General features: G+C 41.2%; 1 protein-coding gene across 4 annotated transcripts in view; it reads right to left on the minus strand.

The window, feature by feature from the left end:
- Nucleotides 1-25,818, minus strand: part of LOC122551589 (serine/threonine-protein kinase tousled-like 1) — a 141,785-nt gene that overhangs the window by 52,262 nt on the left and 63,705 nt on the right. For all 4 annotated transcript variants that reach the window (XM_043693717.2, XM_043693715.2, XM_043693714.2 and 1 more), the window contains 7 exons: nucleotides 12,926-12,969; nucleotides 12,497-12,589; nucleotides 10,941-11,036; nucleotides 10,259-10,351; nucleotides 6,396-6,506; nucleotides 2,974-3,110; nucleotides 2,480-2,668 (listed from right to left, as the gene is read on the minus strand). In XM_043693717.2, coding sequence (XP_043549652.2) covers nucleotides 2,480-2,668; nucleotides 2,974-3,110; nucleotides 6,396-6,506; nucleotides 10,259-10,351; nucleotides 10,941-11,036; nucleotides 12,497-12,589; nucleotides 12,926-12,969 — 763 coding nt within the window. The remainder of the gene's footprint in view (nucleotides 1-2,479; nucleotides 2,669-2,973; nucleotides 3,111-6,395; nucleotides 6,507-10,258; nucleotides 10,352-10,940; nucleotides 11,037-12,496; nucleotides 12,590-12,925; nucleotides 12,970-25,818) is intronic.

Below are 25,818 nucleotides of genomic sequence, written 5' to 3' on the forward strand. Positions count from 1 at the left end.
ATTTTTAATATAAAACATGGCATCTCCAATTAACAGGTTTACTCACTGACGCATATTTCATTTAAATAGGTCTGAAGATTGCAATTTAGTTGCGTTCAAGTCAACTTTTGCGTAACTATTACTAAACAAGTATGAAATTGTCAGTTTCTGGATCAATGGTGCTGGAAGAGCAGCATCCGAGGAGCTTCAGCAAAATCGATGTTTCAGGCAAAAGCCCTTCATCAGGGATAAAGGCAGAGAGCCTGAAGCGTGGAGAGATAAGCTAGAGGAGGGTGGGGGTGGGGAGAGAGTAGCATAGAGTACAATGGGTGATTAGATTAGATTACTTACAGTGTGGAAACAGGTCCTTCGGCCCAACAAGTCCACACCGACCCGAAGCGTAACCCACCCATTCCCGTACATTTACCCCTTTACCTAACACAACAGGCAATTTAGCATGGCCAATTCACCTGACCTGCACATCTTTGGACTGTGGGAGGAAACCGGAGCACCCGGAGGAAACCCACGCAGACACGGGGAGAATGTGCAAACTCCACACAGTCAGTCGCCCGAGTCGGGAATTGAACCCGGGTCTCTGGTGCTGTGAGGCAGCAGTGCTAACCACTGTGCCACCGTGCCGCCCACGGGTGAGTGGGGGAGGAGATGAAGGTGATAGGTCAGGGAGGAGAGGGTGGAGTGGATAGGTGGAAAAGGAGCTAGGCAGGTCGGACAAGTCAAGGGGACTGGAAGTTTGAAACTAGGATGAGGTGGGGGAAGGGGAAAAGAGGAAGCTGTTGAAGTCCACATTGATGCCCTGGGGTTGAAGTGTTCCGAGGCGGAAGATGAGGCCTTCTTCTTCCAGGCGTCTGGTGGTGAGGGAGCGGCGGTGAAGGAGGCCCAGGACCTCCATGTCCTTGGCAGAGTGGGAGGGGGAGTTGAAATGTTGGGCCACAGGGCGGTTTGGTTGATTGGTGCGGGTGTCCCGGAGATGTTCTCTAAAGCGCTCTGCTAGGAGGCGCCCAGTCTCACCAATGTAGAGGAGACCGCATCGGGAGCAACGGATACAATAAATGATATTAGTGGATGTGCAGGTAAAATTTTGATGGATATGGAAGGCTCCTTTAGGGCCTTGGATAGAGGTGGGGGAGGAGGTGTGGGCACAGGTTTTACAGTTCCTGCGGTGGCAGGGGAAAGTGCCAGGATGGGAGGGTGGGTCGTAGAGGGGCGTGGACCTGACCAGGTAGTCACGGAGGGAACGGTCTTTGCGGAAGGCGGAAAGGGGTGGGGAGGGATATATATCCCTGGTGGTGGGGTCTTTTTGGAGGTGGCGGAAATGTCGGCGGATGATTTGGTTTATGTGGAGGTTTGTAGGGTGGAAGGTGAGCACCAGGGGCATTCTGTCCTTGTTACGGTTGGAGGGGTGGGGTCTGAGGGCGGAGGTGCGGGATGTGGGCGAGATGCATTGGAGGGCATCTTTAACCACGTGGGAAGGGAAATTGCGGTCTCTAAAGGAGGCGGCCATCTGGTGTGTTCTGTGGTGGAACTGGTCCTCCTGGGAGCAGATACGGCGGAGGCGGAGGAATTGGGAATACGGGATGGCATCTTTGCAAGAGATAGGGTGGGAAGAGGTGTAATCCAGGTAGCTGTGGGAGTCGGTGGGTTTGTAAAAAATGTCAGTGTCAAGTCGGTCGTCACTAATGGAGATGGAGAGGTCCAGGAAGGGAAGGGAGGTGTCAGAGATGGTCCAGGTAAATTTAAGGTCAGGGTGGAATGTGTTGGTGAAATTGATGAATTGCTCAACCTCCTCGCGGGAGCACGAGGTGGCGCCAATGCAGTCATCAATGTAGTGGAGGAAGAGGTGGGGAGTGGTGCCGGTGTAATTACGGAAGATCAACTGTTCTACGTAGCCAGTTGTTAACTTTTGAGTGTTTACTTCTTAAAATTGGCTATCAACGTACAGGATATTCATACCTAGCAGGCTGAAATGAACATATTTAAGTCTGCGCCAGTTTCGTTCATTACCCAGACTTGTCGAAAAAAGTACACGTTTCTCGCAGTTTGTAAAAATCTTGTAAACCATACTTATTAAATGCTGAAAATGTGTTGCTGGAAAAGCGCAGCAGGTCAGGCAGCATCCAAGGAACAGGAGAATCGACGTTTCGGGGCTTATGCCCGAATCGTCAATTCTCCTGTTCCTTGGATGCTGCCTGACCTGCTGTGCTTTTCCAGCAACACATTTTCAGCTCTGATCTCCAGCAGCTGCAGCCCTCACTTTCTCCTCATACTTATTAAATGGACATGTAAATCCAAAACAATTTGCTACACAAGTTATGGTGGAGACATTAAGAGCTTGAAAGAGAACTGAAATGCACCAGTACACAGACAACTGCCATTTGTGAAGACCATTTGCATTTTTAGTTTTTGATCAGCAGAGCCAACTGCACACAACATGCTGTGGAATTTTATAAGGCATGCTACAATAAAGTAAAACTGAACTCACAATTGTGGAAGGTTTGGTCTAACAAAAGGATCATTTTCAGCACCATTGACCGCCTTTGTTTTGCGCTGTTTCAGTTCAGAGTTTGCTGCTGGGGTCTGCAAATTTTGAGTTGGGGGAGGCTTTCTCTTTGCCAGTAACTTTCTTTGTCTTTCTATTTCTTCTCTCTGTTGATTTATCCATTCTTGTTGCCTGTATTCAGAAGTTAACATTAAAATAAACTATGAGCATATTTTAGGAACAATAACAACTCATCTGATGCTGCTCGCTCATTTAGCCAGAGAATATTTTATACCTGCAAGACGTTCTGCTTCATAATGAAGCGGGAAAGTGGGAGGTATTAAACAAAGATACTAATGGAGGGGTGGTGAATAAAACTAGTGTCACAAAAAATAGCTGAAGTGGATAGAAACTTGCAATTAGAGAAGTGATGAAGAAGGAGAGGTCAGAAATGAGCACAAAGAGGAGAGAGGGAAAGATTTACCATTCGTACTTACTTTACAAGATTCTGAAATGCATAGCCATCAGTCCATTGCTCAGTAAATGAGGCACCATGTCGCACTGTTGTGAAATGCCCCAGCCGTAGCCTATCCTGCATACTCTTCTCTCTGCTAGATTGCTTCTCTTGTTTACTCTAAACCACAAGAACCGTATTGAAGTTATAATTTACAGCAAATGGAATGATAAGCTAATAAAGCATTTTGTTTCATTGCTCTTTTATTTGGTGCTGTTGCAAAGGTGACCTCTGATAGATGAGTTAAGAATACTTTGCAATGACTACACACTGGTCATCTAATATTTGATCACAGAATCCCTACAGTGTGGAAACAGGCCATTTGGCCCAACAAGTCTACACTGACCCTCCAAAGAGTAACACACCCAGACCCATTCCGCTATTACTCTACATTTACTCCTGATTAATGCACCTAACCTACACATCCCTGAACACTATGAGCAATTTAGCATGGCCAATTCACCTAATCTACACATCTTTTGATTGTGGGAGGAAATCGGAGCACCAGGAGGAAACCCACACAGACACTGGGAGAAGGTGCAAACTTCACAGATCACTCTTATACAAAATACATTTAGATTTAGATTTAGATTAGATTACAGTGTGGAAACATGCCCTTCGGCCCAACAAGTCCACACCAACCCGTCGAAGCGAAACCCACCCATACCCCTACATTTACCCCTTACCTAACACTACGGGCAATTTAGTATGGCCAATTCACCTGACCCTGCACATCTTTGGATGGTGGGAGGAAACTGGAGCACCCGGAGGAAACCCACGCAGACACGGGGAGAACGTTCAAACTCCACACAGTCAGTCGCCTGAGGTGGGAATTGAACCCGGGTCTCTGGCACTGTGAGGCAGCAGTGCTAACCACTGTGCCACCGTGCCGCTTTAATTTGTACATTAACAGTAAACAGAACACACATCAAATAAGATGGAGATGTATAATAGTCAAGATGAGCATGTCACAGTGGGGATCACTTAAAAACAAGATATCATTTCACACATGACACAACTTTGTCACAGATAAATCAAGGATCTTCTAACAAGCTTATTCAGCTGCACCAGAAACGCAGCCGTGAGAATAAAAACATACAAACTGTAAAGAGTAAGGTACGAGTAGTTTATTTCACTGTGACAACTGAGAAAGGGTGAGGGAAGGAAACTTGAAGTTTATGCAGAGTTTAGATCAAAATCAGAAACTTCAAGAATCCAAACTCATATACTTAGTTCAGAGTATTCGGGAAGATTTGCAGTTCAGGTTGTTGACTTCCTTGCTGAGCTGGTTAATTTGTTCTCAGATGCTGTATCACCATGCTAGGTAACATCAATGTGAAGCGTTGGTGGTCTGTCCTGCTTGCTATTTAAGCGTCTGGCTCTGCTGGGGTTGGAGGAGTCATTTCCGATTTTGTAGTTGGTACAGGGAATATGGGGTCATAATCTACATGGTAATTAATGGAGTTCTGGGTTGAGTGCCAATCTTCCAGGAATTCCCGTGCATATCTCGGATTTGCTTGTCCTAGTCAAATTGATGTCAGTCATTGCCTGTGTGGAGTGATGGTTGAATGCAAGGCCAATGAGGACCTCCAGACCATCATATACAGGAAGGCCACCCACATGGACCAAGTATTCAACTACAACAGCAATGGTCTCAACACCCATAAATAGAGCTGCATCAGAACATTGTTCAAGCCAGCCACAACACACTGCAGCACCCCAGAGCTGCGGAAAGCAGAAGATCACCTACACAACGAATACCCAAAAAGCGTAGTCTGACAATATCTACACGAAAGAACACAGCAGGAAGACACAATATGCCTGGATACACAGGCCACACTGCCATACATTAAAGATTTATCAGAAATAGCTACCAGACTATTCCGAGCTTTGGGTATCATGGCAGCCCACAAAGCTACTACTACATTATGACAACTACTAACAAGTATAAAGGATCCTATACCCACAACCAACAGGACCAGCATTATATAGAAGATAATGTGCAATGACTTCTTACATCAACATATATAGGGCAAACAGGAAGGAAATTAGCCATCGAGGTACACGAACATCAACTAGCCATTAAGAGACATGACAAGTTATCACTTTACAGAGACAATGAAGGACACCAATTTGACTGGGACAACATATCCAGCCTCAGACAAGCCAAACAGAGACATGCACGGGAATTCCTGGAAGGCTGGCACTCAACCCAGAACTCCATTAACAAACATGTAGATTTGGATCCCATATACCAACCATTAAGACCAGAACCATCAATAAGACCAGAACCATCAATAAAACCAGAAATGACATCACCAACCCCAGCAGAATCAGACACAAATAACAAGTGGACCAGAAGACCAACACTTCACCAGAGATGCATTAATGGTGTTACATAGCATGTGATGAAACGACTGCAAACAAATTTACCAGCTTAGCAAGTCAATAACCTTATTCACCTAGTTTCTTTGTAACTCAAATGAAGGTCCATTGACAGTTACTATTTTTGTACAATTTCAACAAAATTGTGACAAATGGGGTTTGGTGAAGTGTGAGGTTACTCATCAGTGTGAAGCAGTTAGATTTAGAGGGACAGGGGATGTCAAAACCAGGGGCTTATACTGAAGGTGAGAGAAGAAAGATTTAAAAGGGGCCTAAGGGGGAGCGGTTTCATACAAAGGGTGGTGCATGTATGGAATGAGCTGTCAGGAGGTGGAGGAGGAGGCTGGCACAATAACATAACCATCTGGATGGGTGCATGAATAGAAAGGGTTTAAGAGGACAATGGGCCAAACAAAAGAGTAATTTAGGATATCTGGTCAGTATGAACAAGTTGGGTCGAAGGGTCTGTTTCTGTGCTGCACATTGCTACGACTAACTATATAAGTAGCTAACAGCTAGTTGGAAGGTTAAAAACAAAATTAACAAGATCAATGGAGTATTAGCTGTCTTAATAAAAGATGAACGTTATGCTTCATTTATACAAAGGTCAGGTGAAATCAGGAACGCTGCCTCTTAGAAATAATACATCTGCCTTGAAGAGGGTTCAGCCCAAATTCATAGAAAGATATGTGGATGAAAAGGATTATATGATAAGGACAGTGCAGTAGAATAAGCTACACTCGCTGGTGCATTGTGTATTCCTTAACGTTCAATCAAAACATTTAAAGGATTTTATAAAGTAAAATGAGAAAGATAAACTATTTCTTCTGGCAACCGGGTTTACAGCAGCAGGATATTATCTATGAAATGCAGGCAAAGCAGTTCAAGAGCTATGTCAAAAAGCATTTCCTTACAAACTGCACTCAAAATCAAGAACATGCATTCCAAGACTGACTAGTGAAACAAGCTTGAGGAGCTAAATGCCTTCCTCTTGGTTGTACAAGATAAAGTTCTACTTACCTTCTCAATCAATAACTTTTTGCTCATTGTCATACACTTATTTAATCGTTCTTTGTACTTTTCAAGCAGTTTTTGCTGTTCATCTATTTGTCTCCTTAGATCACAGTTGGCCTGTCAAAATGCCGAATAATTTAAATTAGAAGCAATAATGAGGCAAGGACAACATTGTGACATTTGCATATTTTTACAACCAGATTTACAATCCTGTAAATTGCCTAAAAACTGTAGATTACAGTTTCAAGAATACTGGAGCTTAGGAATTAGAAATTTTGAACAACTTCAGTTTAAATATATTTTCTATCAGTGAAGTTTTCCAACACAAACAGAATCATTAATAATAAATTGAGTGAGATGATTATTCAATCACATACTATAATGATCCATTTTTTATATCATGTTGTTCAATAAGATTCCCACATAGAATTAAATATTAAAAATTATTGAAAGCCAATTCATACATTGCAAGGTTTTAATATAATTTGCAATCATGTCTCTTCCTTGAAGGGCTCCTAAATTTTAACCAGTAGACTTTAATAGTTGTGCTCTCTGATTACCTAAATCTGACAAAAATTACTAATTGCTTATTAAAACGGATAGACTTGGACAGAACCCTCACAACCACTAGATCCCTTGAAACACTTTCAAGGCAACAAAATCAGCACTTTCTGATTAGGTACAAAGATGCTAGGGCAAAAGAACTGATGCCTTCCATCCAAACAACGCACCATTCTGACTTGCAACTATATTACTACTTCTTCTGTATTCCATCTGGGCTATAAGACAGCAACACAAATAGGACCAAGGATGATGTGAGGCAAAGAAGGGGAGGTGGAGTTTTCATGTCACAGTAAGCCTGCATGTTATTCACACTGAAATGTACTTTGTCATATCAGACTAAAAGTCAACTGTGCAAGAAACACAAAATATGGCTGACACTACAAAGTGGGTGAAATAAGTCACTATCCTTTTACTTTGGTGGTGGAATAAAACTCTTGAAATTGGATGCCCTTCCAGGAACAAATGCAGTAACCATCCTCTATTGCTTAATAAGTGACAGCCTGAGTTGAATTTGGACTTCAACAGATTATTCATGGTTCAGGAATTCACTGTAAGAGACATAGACGGGAGCATTTTTGGGGGCGAGGGCGCAGAGAAGAAAGTAGAGAAAGAGAGACAGAGCAGGGGCATACCATGGTGTCTCCCTGGCAGAATTCTATTCCTAATGCAGCAAAGTTTGCTTGTGTAACAGTTAAGATTGGTTGGTTGCTTAAGGTCAACAATGTACAGTGGCAATCTAGAAGATGCACTGCTGTAACACACTAAGACTCCTCCAACAGTGCCATCCAAACCAAAGATCTCTACCTCCTTAAAGGATTAGGACAGCAGATGCATGGGAATACTAACACTTGCAAGTTTCTGCTAGGCCTTTTACCATCCTGACAGAATTGTATTGCCATTTCTTCACAATTACTGGGCCAAAATCCCAGAACTTCCTACACCCCGAGCAATGCAGATTTCAAGAAAGCAGTTCATCAACACCTTCTCTAAGGCAATTAGGAATGAGCAAAAATGGTGGCCTAGCTTGCAAAACCCAAAGGAAGAATAAATAAAGAGGAAAGGCACATATGCTGCTTTCCAAAATCAACAGTCTCAGAGGTGAATCCAATTATTTTACTATGCAACTGCACTTAAGGTATGAATATGAATATACACTTGACAGAGACAATGAACACTTGATTCCAATCAGCTTAGGAGTGTTGCAGACTAAAGGGAATGGGGGGGGGGGGGGGGGCGGGCGCACAGGAAACAAAACAAACAAACAGACAATCATTCACACCATATAAGATGCAAGTTAGATATCTTTGTTTATGCGATCACAGTACAATCTTAAACTCATGAAATCAAATGCAAAGTTTCTTGTAACTTTATTTGCAGTTCAGATAAACAACTACTTGAAGGAAAGGTAAACCACATTATACAGCACACCTTGACTTACCTTTAATAAATAATCACATGAAAACAAAATAAATTGCATTACACGTTGATGCATACCAAGGACATGACATGGAGGTGGATTTAAAATTGTCAAAGAGAAAAGGACAGCTGCTCATTTTAAAAAGGTATTCTGAATTGGTGGAAGCAATAAATTAAATGCCCCAGGGCCCTTCCGGCTTCTGTTGTATACGAGCACAATAATTTGTATTTATCAGCATAAATTTTGCAATAGTAATGATAAAGCTGTTGCCGTTTGCTACTATTTCTCTGAAACTGACAACAAATTCTGGAGGACAGAATAATGCAGAAATTGTAAAGCTGTCAATGATTCTATACTTTTCACATATGGTGTGCTGTTGAGCTCTCCCGCGGATGCAATCAATTAAAAGTCATTGAACTAATTAGAATTTCCATAGTCATTAGACATGCTGTAACTACTCTCAAAAAAACTGCACTTTATTAAAACTCTAGTTGCATCCTATTCAATAAAGTGCTAATTTCATAACTACCTCAAATGGATCTGAAAATGTAATTTGAAACTTTTGGTTAAGTCAAAATTCTCCATTGTGATAAAAACATTTCACACTTTGTATTAGGTTCATTACATTTTAGCCTCTAATTCTATGAGCAACCCTCATTTGTCCAATTATTATTAAAATTAAGCTGCACAGATAGGAACAAAGAAATTGGAAAAATCCAGCAGACAAAATAATATTGTGAAGAAAAAAAGAATTAGTATTTCAGGTTGATGACCTTTCCCCAGAACAGAAGAGAGAAGGAAATGCAAGAGTTTGAAGATAGTGGAGGGGTGGGAGGACAGGACAAAAGGAGAAGGCCTATGATAGTGCGAAGGCCAAGGGAGATTAATCTCTTTATAAAACAAGATCATAACTTAAGAGTCAAAATGAGTTGTGATGTACATAGTGAGTCACAAAGGGTGCGTTCAAATGAGGCATGAATGTTATATGAAAAGCCATCTGAATTCAGCATAAAGGAATAAAGAAAGATCAGATAACAACTCAAATCTGGTGTCCAGTTCTGATCAACGAGCCATTCATATATGGATGGATGTAAAGAATAGCATGAGCCTGACTTCTCTATCAAAGATGAGAGTTATTAAAAAAGACTGAATTGTTTTTCAGCCTTAAGTGGATATATCTCAACTGCTAAAGTACAAAAAAGTACAGAAACATTGTGAGAATTAGTCAATAGTAAAGGATCTATGTAGAGCAAGAACATATAGATTCAAAGTATTAAAAAGCAAATTCATGAATTTGCATAATTTAAACAACGTTACTGTATATATACATAGTTGTCTTCTGTACTGGATTTTTCCCCCTTTGAAATCAGTCCCTGTCATTTGGCAACCAACAACTTATATTACAAAGTTGTTAACACCTGTCTTCTATCCACCAAAAAATGAAAACAAGTATATTATTATCAGTTATTAATATTACTGGATGTTGCAGCAATGCTGATCAATGATGATTTTAAAAATCAACCTTCTTACATGTAATGAGCATTACAAGCACTCTTGTAAAATATCATTTGACTATAGTTGCACATCAAGATTTAGATTCCTTTGCCAACAATTAACTAACCTAGTTTTTTAAAAAAAGACAAAAGAACGGCAATGAAGGAAATAACAAAACCAGAAATTGCTGGAAAACTCAGCAGGTCTGGCAGCATCTGTGGAGAATCAGCAGTAACTTTTCAGATTCAGTGACCCTGCTTCAGAAGGCCAAAGGTCAGTGGACCCAAAACATGAACTAACCTAGTTTATTGGTGCTTATTTAATTACCTAAATAATGTTAGTTCAGAGAGCCATGTACATTTTCATATAACAAAGTATAAACAGGATTACTTACTCTCAATAAGTCATCTATTCTGCCTTCTTTCTTCTCAAGATCCAGATTCTTATTGCTTTCAAGGGCAGCCAATTTTCCAATGGTGAGTTCAGTCTTCATATAAACAAGGCATTATTACAAATCAGCAAATGCTAAAAGTGCATACATTGCAGGAAAACAAATTTAAATTGTGTACGAGAGGAAGACTTATTTAACCTGTAAATTGTAACTATAATATGAAAAAAAGGCAAACAGTCTCAAAATTCCAAAAAGGCATATTCCAATTAATTAATTGTGTACTGAAACACTACCCCATATTGCTCTTAATTTTAAAAACTCGCGGTTTCATGGAAAGCTCAAAATGAACAGAGGACTAAGAAAAATGCCAGAACACTAACAAAGATATCAGAAGTGGAAGAACAGTGAAAACATTCAGATGGTATAACACAACACAAACGTATCACAATGTCATGAAACTTCAGGAGATTGCAATTTCTACCCTCCTACATTCCCAACCCCCAATTCACAAAAGCTGAGGAAATAACCACATACTGCCTAACACAAATTGAGCAAGATGCAGTACGAATTTGTGCTGTTAAAATTTGAAATAGGTGACAGATTACTCCCCACCTCACCTCCCCAACAGGAAAGTAAGTGTGCTCCATTTGCACCTCATTTCAAATACAACCCAGTCAACATTTACCTGAGTAGTCTTGCAGGAGACAGAAATTAGTTTTGGTTGTAAAGCAGAAAGATCCGCAAAAGCTAGTGCAGTAGGGGATGGGCTATTCTGCCGAACCTGAAAAGAGAGAGAGAGAGAGAGACAGAGAGAGAGATTGATTATATTTACAGCAAAAAGTGTTGGTGGGATACTATTAATTGTGAAATAACTAGGTTAGTGCTGAATGTTAAATGAAGTTTAAAAAAAAAACTTGGCTACCTGGTTAAACATATATACATTTTTTTTTAAAAAAGTGACAGCTGCCAAGGAGTTTCTGAATTTATCAATACAAGTCTTAAGTTGGGAAATCTAAATCAATTTACCTCTAAATTAGTGACTACATTCAGTGAAGTATTGATTGATTGTTTAAGTCTGATACTTCAAGTTGAGGCTCATATTTTAAAGGGTCGTCAGTGCTTCATCACAGAATAAAATGGGTTTCCTGAAGAATATTAACACACCTCAAAAAGGCAGCTGTAGTGAGGGAGACTGCGTCAGATGATTTTTTTTTCTTTTATGCACCAACCAATCTATATTAAGCGTGTTAAGGGTTAGCAAGGACACAAGATAAAACCTATATCTTTATCTGCAAATTCCTCCCATGGTTTCACCTTCCCCTTTTTCCCTGATGTTCTTCAAGCTTACATCCCCATTTCTGACAGTGCGCTAACTCTGGCTTTCTTCACACTGTTCTCCTTCAGCTACTTTAGCCCTGTCTGGAACTCCCTCTCTAAACCTCTCCAACTCTCTATTATTTTTATCTTTACAAGGTGTCACCTCTGGTCAAACCTTCATGCACCTCTGAATTTCCCCAAAGCTGCAGTGTCCATTCCTCTCTTTCTCCATTAAGTGCTATGGGACTTCCCTGTGTTACATAAATATAATTCAAGCCTGCAGTGGAATTACTATGTACAGAACACAAAACACTTCTGGTACTCAAAGGAAATAGAGCAATTATGCATATGGTCACATCAAATTCACATATTACAATTTGGTGGTCAACTTGAGAATTTGACTCAAGCAATCAGGAAAACAACTGACTTTCAAAAGTAATTCTAGTTGTGTGTCGTAACTTAATGATATGCTGTACATAGATAATGAAACATTTCCTGTAAATAATTAGTTAACCATTTGGTAAAAACATAAGGATTTTTAACTCAAATGAAGATTTTTTTTAAAAAAAGAAAGAGTGCACACATTTCAATCTTCTTCGCATTTGAACAATTCAGGCATTTTACCCAAGCTCAAAACATCCCATGCGTGAATTTTTTTCCTCCATATGTTTCTTTTAACAAGGAGGTTAGACACCTGTTTCTTGCCTCTGATGCTGTTAAGCAAAGAGAAAAGCAGAAATTTACCTGCTTCAACTTTTTTTCCCCTTTTGAAGGGAAACGATCTTCAAGAAAACCAATACTTAAAATTCAGCAAAACTCAAAAGCACTACATTTTGTTTTGCTAAAAACAAACTCACATTCACACGTATCACTATCATGTCAAGACTTGCCAACAGTCTAAGTATGAGAAAGTTGCAAACTTACAGATGAAGTAGCAGAATGAGAAAAGGAGTTCTGTGGAGATCGAATTGAAGGTGGTACACCTCTTACTGGACTGGTACCGTTACCACCTGTGTACTAGAAAAGTTTTAAAAAATTCACAATTGAATTACAGTATTCTTTAAACATTCAGAAAACTAAAAACGTCTCTATTAGAAACAGCACCTTCAACAAATTAATCCAAGGCTGTTAAAATAATACAAGGCTATCACAATTAACAAGTCCTTAATCATGTACAAGTAATTTACCTTCATCAGCATTGGAAAATAGCAATAATAAAATGGTACAGCAACAAACCAAATTTATTGTAATTGCTCCAGATGGACAAGTATGCATGAAGAGGCTTTGGAATTTGAATTCTCCTTGGTTTTAATAAGGAAATCAAAGATCTAAAATAATCTATAAAGTGCTTACATCAAAATAGTCACTAATTTTATGTCCTCTTCCACCAGCTTTACCTGAATAAGAAAAAAGAAAAAATATCTGATGTGGAACTGTATATACACAGATAGCACAAACAAATATTAATTTCACAATTTTTTTGAAATTATGTACGAACAATTATTCACCCAGTTACATATTACTAAACCTTAAAAGAATACATCCTTTATTCACAAGAATCATATGAAGCTGAAGTTGGTCAACATCAATGTACATGCACATACATCTCAAAAAATGGGAATTGAATATTGCTTAAATTTCTGCCATTTGGTGAAGAGTGCAATGATCACCAAGCACCTGATTTTGTTGTCATTTTGCTTTTCCCTTTGCTCATCTAATTCAATGTTCTCCTCTGTTACCAGGTGTTGGACACCTGACAAGGTACTAGTGACATCTCAATGTCTTCAAAGCAAGTGTTGTGAGGATGGTAGAGAAAGATCAATCGAATAATCGATTAGGAACAGGAATTCCACATGACAAGTGTAAGAGTACACTTAAAAGGGAAATCAGGAGGGCAAAAAGGGTACATGAAATAGCTTTGGTAGATAGGGTAAAGGAGAATCCAAGGAGATTCTACAACTACAAGAGTATCTTGCGAGAGAATAGCACCCTTTAAAGATCAACAAAGCCATCTTTATCTGGAACGAGATGGGTGAGATCCTAAACGACTATTTCTCATCAGTATTTACTGTGGAGAAAGACATAGAAGCTACAGAACTTAGTGAAGTAAATACGACTGTCTTGAAAAGAGGTGGTGCTGGATATCTTAAAATGTATAAAATGTAGATAAATCCCTGGACCTGATCAAGTGAATCTGAGGTCATTGTTGAAGCTAGGGAAGAAATTGCTGGGCCCCTAACAGAGATACTTGTCTCATGAACAGCCATTGGTGAGGTGCAGGAAGACCACAGGGTGGCTAATGTGGTGCCATCATTGAAAAAAGGCTGCAAGGAAAAGCTAGGAAACTACAGATTGGTGAGCCTGCTGTCAGTGGTGGGTAAGTTGTTGGTGAGGGTTCTGAGAAATAGAATCTACGTGCATTGGGAAAAGCAAGGTCAGATTAGGGAGAGCCAGCAAGGCTTTGTGCACGGGACATCATGTCTTACAAATTTAATTGAGTTATTTGAAGAGGTGAACAAGAAGATAGGCAAGGGCAGACCGCTGGACATTATCCACATGGAGTCAAGAGCGTGGTGCTGGAAAAGCACAGGTCAGCCAGCATCTGAGGAGCAGAAAAATCAACATTTCTGGCAAAAGCCCTTCATCAGGAATGAGGCTGGGAGCCTCAGGGGTGGAGAGATAAATCCCTTTGACAGGGTACTACATAGTAGATTTGTTAGTAAGGTTAGATCACATGGGACCTAGGGAGATCTACCCATTTGGATACAAATTTGGCTTGATGGTAGAAGACAAAAGGTGGTGGTAGAGTGTTGTTTTTCAGACTGGAGGCTTGTGACCAGCGGTCTGCTACAAAGGTCAGTGCTGGGTCTACTGTTCATTATTTATATAAACAATTTTGATGAGAATATAGGGAGCATGATACTAAGTTTGTGGATGACACGAAAACTGGTGGTACAGAGAACAGTGAAGGTTATTAATGAGTACAACGGCATCTTGATCAACTGGGTTAGTGGGCCGAGGAATGGCAGATAGAGTTAAATGCAGATAAATGCGAAGTGTTGCATTATGGTAAGACAAACCATGGCAGGACGAGCAAATGGCGATGTTATGTATCAGGCCCGACCCCTCAAAACATTTTTAAACAGATAGCCCAGACTGTAACTTTGCTATTTGTTTCAGTTAAGTATATTCCCGGAGTGAATTAGCTGGTCAGACTGTCGTGTTTTAAACAAACATAATTTATTTACAAAATTACGGAATTAAACACAACAAACTGAAAATTGAACACCCGAATAACTTCTCCATACCGAATCCAACAGGCTATCCTGACTTAATGATGCTGTTCCAAAATACTTACAACAGTCCCAATAAACAGTAAAAATGACACAGAAAGCTTACAGGTTAGGAAGTCAGAAGGGCAGAAGGGAAGGGACAGCATCCAGTTTCAATTGTGACCCTGACTCAACCCCCGAACTGAACCAACCTGCCCAGCTAGAGAGCTGGCCACACCCCCTTAATTATACCAGTTTTTTTTAAAAAAGGGACCTGAAGGCTTTCTGTCTGAAGCATCATCTGTTAGGTATAAACAAAGGCCTCAGTAAACCATTAAACTTCATCATGATGTAACCTTGGGCCGTTTAGAATCGCTCTGAAAAAATAATCAAGGCCAACAAACTTTTAAAAAGGACCAGGTTTGTGACACCTCCCCACCCTTAAAAGAAATGAACCATCAATATCCAAAGATGGCTTCATTTTTCAAAGTCCCTGACTCTAATCTCCAGCATCTGCAGTCCTCACTTTCTCCTACATATTTTAGCCTGTGTTTTCCTCACTCCTAACTGATCTCCAAGTGATAGCTCATGCACCACTCGCAACACCTTTCTATATACCACTGGCAATATGATTTGATGAATTTCTGCCCATTTCTCATCTGCCTGAATGTGTGATGGTCTCCATTTCCTCATTAAGGCATCATTTTTAAGGCAATAACATTCAGATTCCTTCTCTGTATATGCCCTTTGATTCAACTGATTTAAATTTTCATCTTTCCACTGTAACTCAATTTATCTGAGCAAAAAAAATTTGCCTGAGCACCGATATGTTCGATCAGATAGTTGAAACAAAACAGGAGCAAAATCTCTGCTAATGCCACTTCAATTTCCTTATCTGCATCCTTTGATCTCTCCTGTTTCAACTGGCGACTTTGTGACCTCGTTACCACACAATCAGGAAAAATTCCAAGATAAGAGTCCTGCATTGCTTCCATTGCCTTTGTTTCCACTGGCTTTTCAAACAGTGTGCAGCACTCCAACCACTGAATCAGCTATATGATTTGCAAGGACAAATTGTATTCCTGGAGTTCAGAGTTTGTCCAGTACTCCTCCCACAAATTCTCCACTCTTTTATGGACAGTCTAGCCTCACTTCACATAATTGAGTGCTTTGCCTCACCATGAATTCCCGTTACCAGTAACTTTTCGAGTAATAGTCCTTCTGGAGTACATATCTCATCTTTCAGCATCACAGACTGAGAGGATCCTGTGCCCCTTAATATTGTAACTTCTTTCGCTGCTGCTCCCAGCCTATGTGAACAAACTTTACCTTTGCAGTTATAGTTTCTAAGCAGATCTAGCACTTCCTCCTTAACCTACCTCCGATCAGCTTGTACACTCTGATGCAGCTTTCTAGTCTGCACTGGGCTTTCTGTTACCACATCAACAAAACTCCAAGGCTTATCCTGTTTTCCTATATCTGGCTTTACAGTGCTTTTCCTAGCCCACCAACACTGATTTCGTGTGGTCTGCTTTATTGCAATGAAAACACCGGAGCTTTTTAACATTTTGTCCCCTTCAAGGGTTTCCTTTTTAATCTGTGGTAAGTTATCCTTATGGTCTTCACCAAGATCTACCTTTCCCTTTCCATGTGAGGATTCTTCTTTGCTCCAATTCCTATCCTTCATGGACTGAAGTTGATTCTGGAAGCCAAACCATGTTTTAAGGACCAACTCAATCATCAGCCATTTCAGCTACTAACCTTGGTGTTTTAATTCTCTGCTCTTCCACAGGAGTTTGCACTACTTCAGGAAGTGGATTTTTGAACTCTTCCAAAATGATTGTCTAAGAGCGTTGTAGGTATGTTCTATTTTTGAAATTATCTACCTATCAAAATTACTTTGTTTGATGCTTTCAAACTCAATATAGGTTTGACCAGGGTGCCTCCTTAGATTCCTGAAACGTTGTCTGTAGGCTTCAGGCCCAAGCTCATATGCACTTAAGATGTCTTTCTTCACCTCCTCATACTCCCCAGATATCTCCTCTGAAAGTGATGCAAACACCTCTTTAGCTCTTCCTACAAGTTTGGTTTGGATCAATAAAACCCACATGGTCACTGGCAACTGTATTTGTTTAGCCACTTTTTCAAATGAGATGAAAAACTCTTCCACATCCTTCTCATCAAATTCAGGCAAAGCTTGAACATACTTAAACAGTTTCTCACCAAGCTTTTGACTACCATGGGTTTACTGATCCTCAACTTCTTCCTCATGAGACTTATCTTGAGCCTTCATCTCCATTGTTTAATTTGACTTTCCTTTCTAAGTGTCACATTCTGAAGTGCAAACTCTTTTTCTCTCTCTTCTGTTTTCTCTTTTTCGTAACTCAAACTATTTCATTTCTGCTGCCCTTTCCTTATCTCTCGCCTCTAACTCAAGCTGCTTCATTTGCAATTAATTTTGTGCCATCTCTACAGATCCTGATGGTGTTTCCAGCAAATTTAAATGCAGAGCCACTGCTGTATTCATCTCATCTTTCCTCATGGAAGGAGGTAGCTCCAACTCGAGCTTGTCTGCTAATTCCCGCAGCTTGGCCTTAATCACCTTTTGTAAAACTCTCAAGGTCACTTCTTCCACCTGCAGCAAACTTTTGGTGATTGAAAGAGCAATTGCTATCCCAAACTATATTTACCCAACCAAATCAACACCCACCACTCACTGCCTAAATCCCCAAGTTAGAACCACAAACAAACCCCGGATGAGCCCCCAATCTGTTATGGACCAGGCCCAACACAAAACATTTTTAAACCGGGAGCCCAGACCATAACTTTGCTATTTTTTTTCAGGTAAGTGTACAGTGCATATTCCCAGAGTGAATTAGCTGGTCAGATTGCCAGAGTTTTAAACAAACAGAATTTATTTACAAAATTATGGAATGAAATGCAACAAGGAGAATCCCAAAACATTTTATTCTTATATAAGCAGCAAGCGGGTAACTAGGGAAAATATTGGCCACTAAAGGATAATGAAGGAAGGCTGTATTTCTATCGTGCCTTTACCATGGAACAATTGCTCCCAATCCATGCTTCCTAACTCATGTCTAATCACATCATAGTTTCCTCTTCCCCAATTAAATATCCTCCCATTTTGCCTAATCCTCTCCTTCTCCATAGCTATGTAGAATGTGAGGCAGTTGTGGTCACGATCACCAAAATGCTCTCCCACCACAAGATCTGATACCTGCCCCGGCTCGTTTCCAAGCACTAAGTCTAGAATGGCCTCTCCCCTTGTCCTCCTTTTTTCACTGGAGAAAAGGAGAAGAGGGGACCCAATTGATACATACAAGATAATGAGAGGCATAGATAGAGTCGATAGCCAGAGACTATTTCCCAGGGCAGAAATGACTAACATGAGGGGTCATAGTTTTAAGCTGGTTGGAAGAAAGTATAGAGGAGATGTCAGAGGCGGGTTCTTTACACAGAGTTGTGAGAGCATGGAATGCGTTGCCAGCAGCAGTTGTGGAAGCAAGGTCATTGGGGACATTGAGACTACAGGACATGCATATGGTCACAGAAATTTGAGGGTGCATACATGAGGATCAGTGGTCGACACAACATCGTGGGCTGAAGGGCCTGTTCTCTGCTGTACTGTTCTATGTTCGATGTTCTATTTTGAACCTGAGCGAATGGGTGAGATTCTGAATGATTACTTTGCATCACTGAGAGGAACATGATGAATGTTGAGATTAGAGATAGAAGTTCGATTAGTCTGGATCACATTGACATAAGTAGGGAAGATGTGTTGGGTAGACTAGAGATCATTAAGGTGAACAAATCCCCAGGACCGGATGGGATGTATCCCAGGTTGCTGAGGGAGGAGAGGGGGGGGAAAAATAGCTGGGGCCCTGATAGATCTTTGTGGCATCCTTAAATACAGGTGAGGTGCCGGAGGACTGGAAGGTTGCCAGTGTTGCCCCCCTGTACAAGAAGGGTAGTAGGGATATTCCTGGTAACTACTGACCAGTGAACCTGATGTCGGTGGTGGGAAAGTTGCTGGAGAGGGTACTGAGGGATAGGATCTATTTATATTTAGAAAAGAATAGGCTTATCAGTGATAGGCAACATGGTTTTGTGCTGGCAAGATCGTGCCTTACCAACTTAATAGAGTTCTTCGAGGAAGTGATAAGATGATCGATAGATGAAGGGCGGGCTGTTGATGTCATATACATGGACTTTAGTAAGGCGTTTGATAAGGTTGGAGAAAGTGAGGACTGCAGATGCTGGAGATCAGAGCTGAAAAATGTGTTGCTGGAAAAGCGCAGCAGGTCAGGCAGCATCCAAGGAGCAGGAGAATCGACGTATGCCCAAAACATCGATTCTCCTGCTCCTTGGATGCTGCCTGACCTGCTGCGCTTTTCCAGCAACACATTTTTCAGCATTTGATAAGGTTCCCTATGGTAGGCTAATGGAGAACTTGAAGTCACATGGTGTGCAGGGTGTTCTAGCTAGGTGGATAAAGAACTGGTTGAGCAACATGAGACACAGTAGTAGTTGAAAGGATTCAAAGTCTGAGAAGATTTGTAGCTCGGGTGCTCATTGTTGCGGTTCTGTTCGCCGAGCTGGGAATTTGTGTTGTGGACGTTTCGTCCCCTGTCTAGGTGACATCCTCAGTGCTTGGGAGCCTCCTGTGAAGCGCATCCACAGATTCAATCAATAAGCACATCGACCTGGACCCAATACACCGACCACTGCAGCGGATAACTGGAACTGACAACCGGAAGCAGCAGATTCAAACCACTACAAATGCCGGAGGAACCATCACAGAAGCGCTTCACAGGAGGCTGCCAAGCACTGAGGATGTCACCTAGATAGGGGACAAAACGTCTGCAACACAAATTCCCAGCTCGGCGAACTGAACCACAACAAAAGTTGAAGGGAGTTTCTCGAAATGTAGAAAGGTGAGCAATGGTATTCCACAGGGGTCAGTGTTGGGGCCACTGTTGTTTGTAATATACATAAATGATCTAGAAGAGGACACTGTTGGTATGACCAGCATGTTTGCAGATGACACGAAGATTGGTGGAGTAGCAGAAAGCATAAGGGACTGTCAAAGAATACAGGAGGATATAGATAGACTGGAGAATTGGGCGGAAAAGTGGCAGATGGATTTCAATCCAGACAAATGTGAGGTGATGCATTTAGGCAAAACTAATTCTAGAGCGAATTGAACATCAAACGGAAGAGCCTTTGGAAAAGTTGATGGGCAGAGAGATCTGGGAGTGCAGGTCCATTGTACCCTGAAAGATGCTGCACAGGTGGATAGAGTAGTCAAGAAGGCATATAGTATGCTTGCCTTCATTGGACGAGGTATTGAGTATAAGAGCTGGCAAGTCATGTTAACATCGTACAAGTCATTGGTTCAGCTGCATTCAGAATACGGTGTACAGTACTGGTTGCCACATTACCAAAAGGATGTGGACGCTTTGGAGAGGGTACAGAGAAGATTTACAAGGATGTTGCCTGGTATGGAAGGTGCTAGCTATGAAGAGAGGTTGAGTAGATTAGGTTTGTTTTCATTAGTAAAAAGGAGATGGGGGGCGGGGGGGACCTGATTGAGGTTTACAAAATCATGAAGGGTATAGACAGGGTGGGTAGAAACAAGCTTTTTTCCCCCGGGTGAAGGATTCAATAATGAGCGGTCACACTTTCAAGGTGAGAGGTGGAATGTTTAAGGGGGAATACATGCGTCAAGTACTTCACACAGAGGGTAACGGGTGTCTGGAACGCGTTGCCAGCAGAGGTGGTAGAGGCAGGCACGGTAGATTCATTTAAGATGTGCCTGGACAGATGCACGAGTAGGTGGGGAGCAGAGGGATACAGATGCCTAGGAATTGACCGACAGGTTTAGACAGTACATTTGGATCGGGTCAGGCTTGGAGGGCCGAAGGGCCTGTTCCTGAGCTGTAAAGTTTCTTTGTTCTTTAAACTGAAAATTGAATACCCAAATAACTTATCCTATCCAAACCAGACAGGCAATACCGACTTAATGATGCTGCTCCAAAATACTTGCAACAGTCCCAATAAACAAACCTCTTAGCACAAAGAGTAAAAATGACACAAAGCTTACAGGTTACAAAGTCAGAAGGGCAGAAGGAGGGGGAGCGTGTCCAGTTTCAATTGTGGCCCTGACTCAACTAACCCCTGAACCGAACTGACCTGGCAAGCTAGACAGCTGGCCACGCCCCCGCGATTATACTTTTTAAAAAAAAGACTTGAAAGCTTGTTGCCTGAAGCATTATATGTTAGGTATAAACAAAAAGGCCACAATGAGCCATTCAAACTTCAGACAAGTTGTTGGAGGGAGTCCTGAGGGACAGGATGGACATGTATTTGGATTAGTGATCAGTCTATTTACTTCGTGCACGGGAAATCTCAAAAACATGATTCAGTTTTTTGAAGTAACAAAGAGGATTGATGAAGGCAGAGCGGTAAACGTGATCTATATGGACTTAAGTAAGATGTTGACAAGGTTTCCCATAGGAGACTGGTTAGCAAGGTTAGATCTCATGGAATACAGTCAGAACTAGCCATTTGGATACAGAACTGGCTCAAAGGTAGAAGACAGAGGGTGGTGGTGGTGGAGGGTTGTTTTTCAAATTGGAGGCCTGTGACCAGTGGAGTGCCACAAGGATTGGTGCTGGGTCCACTACTTATCATTTATATAAATGATTTGGATGTGAGCATAAGATGTACAGTTGGAAGTTTGCTGATGACACCAAAATTGGAGGTGTAGTGGACAGCGAAGGTGGTTACCTCAGAGTACAACGGGCCAATGGGCTGACAAGTGGCAGATGGAGTTTAATTTAGATAAATGTGATGTGCTGCATTTTGGAAAGACAAATCTTAGCAGGACTTCTACACTTAATGGTAAGGTCCTAGGGAGTGTTGCTGAACAAAGAGACCTTGGAGTGCAGGTTCATAGCTCCTTGAAAGTGGAGTCACAGGTAGCTAGGAGAGTAAAGACGACGTTTGGTATGCTTTCCTTCATTGGTCAGAGTATTGCGTACAGGAGTTGGGAGATCATGGTGCGGCTATACAGGACATTGGTTAGGCCTCTTTTGGAATGCTCCATACAATTCTGGTCTCCTTCCTATCGGAAAGATGTTGTGAAACTTGAAAGGGTTCAGAAAGGATTTATAAGGATATTGCCAGGGTTGGAGGAATTGAGCTATAGGGAAAGGCTTAACAGGCTCGGGCTGTTTTCCCTTGAGCGTTGGAGGCTGAGGGGTGACCTTATAGAGGTTTATAAAATTATGAGGGGCATGGATAGGATAAATAGACAAAGTCTTTTCCCTGAGGTGGGGCAGTCCAGAACTAGAGGACATAGGTTTAGGGTGAGGGGGGAAAAGGGAAAGGTATAAAAGAAACCCAAGAGACAACTTTTTCAGGCAGAGGGTGGTGCGTGCGTGTAAATGGGCTGCCAGAGGAACTGGTGGAGGCTAGTACAACTGCAACATTTAAGAGGCATCTGGATAGGTATATGAATAGGAAGGGCTTGGAGGAATATGGGTCAAGTGTTGTAAGGTTGGACCATATTGGGGTGGGATACCTGGTTGGCATGGACGAGTTGGACCGAAGGGTCTGTTTCCATGCTGTACATCTCTATGACTCTATGTTGGAACTTTGGGTAGTCAAGGACAACATAACCTTGTAAAAGAAGCAGCTTTGTGACAGTTGGGCTCTGGGGAATGTCGTCAAACAGAGAGATCTAGAGGTGCAGGTTCACAGTTCCTTGAAAATTGCACCACAGATAGACAGGGTGGTGAAGAAAGCATTTGGCAAACTTGCCTTCATCGGTCAGAGCACTGAGTACAGGAGTTGGGACATCATGTTATGGCTGTAACATTGGTCAAGTCACATTTGGAGTCACATACAATTCTGATCGTCCTGTTACATGAAAGATGTTACTAAACTGGAAAGGGTGCCAAAGTCATCTTACAAAGTTATTACCAAGACTGCAGAGTTTGAGTTATAAAGAGAGGCTGGGTAGACTGTGATATTTTTCCCTGGAATATAGGAGGTTGAGGAGTGACTTTACAGAGGTTTTATAAAATCACCGGGGCATAAAGAAGGTGAATAGCCAAGATCTTTTCCCCAGAGTGCAAGAGTCCAAAACTTGTGGGCATAACTTTAAGGTGAGAGAGGAAAGATTTGAAAGAGACACAAGGGCCAACCTTTTTCCACACAGTGGGTGGTGTGTATATGGAACAAAGTGCCTCAGGAAGTGGTAGAGACAAGTATAAATACATTTAAAAGATATTTGGACACATATATGGATAGGGAAGGTTTAGAGGGATATGGGCCAAATACAGGCAAATGGGACTAATCCAGTTTAGGGAACCTGGTTGGCAGGGACAAGTTGGGCCACAGTAGGACTGTACGACTTCTTTCAAAATTCAGCATCACTAAGATCAACAGTCATGTTAATAATCATTTTTTTCCAAAAGTTTACTCACAATGAAACATTAGTACAATTTTCTTCTGATTTAGGAAGCTGGTTATGTTGGAAATTATGGAAATGCAATTGTGTCTATGCAGTTGAAGACGGTGTGGTGCACCAAGTGTTGGGTAACTATGTACAATACAGTGTCAAGGACATTTTTTCTAAACTAGTTTAAAACTGTCTTGATCACTGGCTGCAGCAACATAATCATCATATAGTCAGCAAATTCACCAATGTGTGTGAAACATTTTTTAGATTCAAAGTCCACTAAATATTCTGCATTTCTTTACATTTGAAATTTAAATTAAATGAAAAAAAAATCACAAAGTGTGCTGAAATTCCTTCCATTTGGAAATATAATGTTGGAATGTGCATCTATGATTGCTTAAGACCAATGACTAGGGATCAACAAATACATTGACATAAACAAAATATCTTGGACACATTCAATTGACCTGGAAGGGTCTGGAGAGAAAAAGTTAACATTTCAGTATTTCTCCTGTTCGACCAACTTCTGGCTGGTTGAGCGCAGTCCATACTCTACCTACTACAAACACCGCAGGAACAGGCTGCTTGATTTGATGGGCCAGTTGCTTTGAGATATTTCACCTTTACAAAGTAACTTCAGGTAGACCACATACTCTTCAGGTACAAAAATGGAAGTCTTTCACTGATGTGCAAATTTAAAAATTCATCAAAAATTCGAATAGTTTAAGGAAGACCATTCACACTGCGTCGATGTAGTCCACGTTCTGCTTACTGAACAATTAAGCAACATTTCAGATGAATTTCAGTCCCATGCAAAACCTGGCTCCAGGTATGTAGATCATGCGTCACAGTAAATTATTGATGCATCAAATATCATGTTGTTGTTAATAACTGTACACAATTGATAAGTCTACTCTTGCAAATTGCAGAACACTGCCTACTGTTAGATGTGATTCTGCAATTAAGCAGCACTCGCTGAAAATTCTGAATGCATTAATTGCTATACCAATAGCTCAATTGAAGATTATTAGGAGAGCTTATAACATGGCTCATTTACATTTGCTAGATATACTATTAATCCAAAGGTCCCAATCTCTGTCATCTGAAAACAAATAGAATACATGAGTCTATATACCTTTTATTGAATTATCCAGGAAACAGGAGTTGGGAGGTCATGTTGCAGCTGTACAGGACATTGGTTAGACCACTGTTGAAATATTGCATGCAATTCTGGTCTCCTTCCTATCGGAAAGATGTTGTAAAACTTGAAAGGGCTCAGAAATGATTTACAAGGATATTGCCAGGGTTGGAGGATTTGAGCTATAGAGAAAGGCTGAACAGGCTAGGGCTTTTTTCCCTGGAGCGTCGGAGGCTGAGGGGTGACCTTATAGAGGATTACAAAATTATGAGGGGCATGGATAGGATAAATAGACAAGTCCAGAACTAGAGGGCATAGGTTTAGTGTGAGAGGGGTAAGATATAAAGGAGACCTAAGGGCAACGTTTTCACTCAGAGGGTGTTACGTAAATGGAATGAACTGCCAGAGGAAGTGGTGGAGGCTAGTACAATTGCAATATTTAAAAGGTATCTGGATGGGTATATGAATAGGAAAGATTTGCAGGGATATGGGCCAGGTGCTGGCAGGTGAGACTACATTGGGTTGGGATATCTGGTCGGTATGGACGAGTTGGACCAAAGGATCTGTTTCTGTGCTGTACATCTCTATGACTCTAACTTGGGGAGCCTAGGACCCATGATAACACCTCAGCCAAATATGACTGACCAACGGTGGCTCAGTGGTTACCACTGCTGCCCCTCAGCACCAGGGACCCAGGTTCAATTCTGGCCTCGGCCGACTATGTGGAGTTTGCACATTCTCCCTGAGTCTGCGTGAGTTTCCTCCAGGTGCTCTGGTTTCTTCCCACAATCCAAAAGATGTGCAGGTTAGGTGAATTGGCCATGCTAAATTGCCCATAGTGTTAGGTGCATGTTGGATCGGGGAATGGGTCTGGGTGGGTTATTCTTTGGAGGGTCGGTGTGGACTTGTTGGGCCAAAGGGCCTGTTTCCATACTGTTGGGAATCTAATGTAAAAAACAACTTTTTGTACTCTAGTAGAAATGGTTGTGATTGCTTGAAACATGGTAATCTTGCATCTGTGCTATGAGTGCAAGACAAAAAGCTTCAGGAACAAATCTCCGGTAATATTTAAGTTCAGAACTGCCAAGCAACTAATAGCAACCTTTTCTTTTATATGGCATCTATTTCATGACTCCCTTACATGGTAACATTTTGCTACACCAAGCCTATCAAAACTGACCATAATCTTAAAAACCTCTATCAGATTACCACTCTATCAAATGGCCATGTTTATTCAATCTTTACTGACAAGTTATAACCCTCCTGGCAATGTCCACGTGGATAATTTTTTGTACTTTCTCCAAAGTCTCTATCTTTGTAATAGTGAAAGCAGAATGATAGACATCAC

The sequence above is a fragment of the Chiloscyllium plagiosum genome, unplaced genomic scaffold, assembly GCF_037043375.1.
Source record: "Chiloscyllium plagiosum isolate Xiang-an unplaced genomic scaffold, Cpla_swu_hap1 HiC_scaffold_7, whole genome shotgun sequence".
NCBI classification, from domain to species: domain Eukaryota; kingdom Metazoa; phylum Chordata; class Chondrichthyes; order Orectolobiformes; family Hemiscylliidae; genus Chiloscyllium; species Chiloscyllium plagiosum.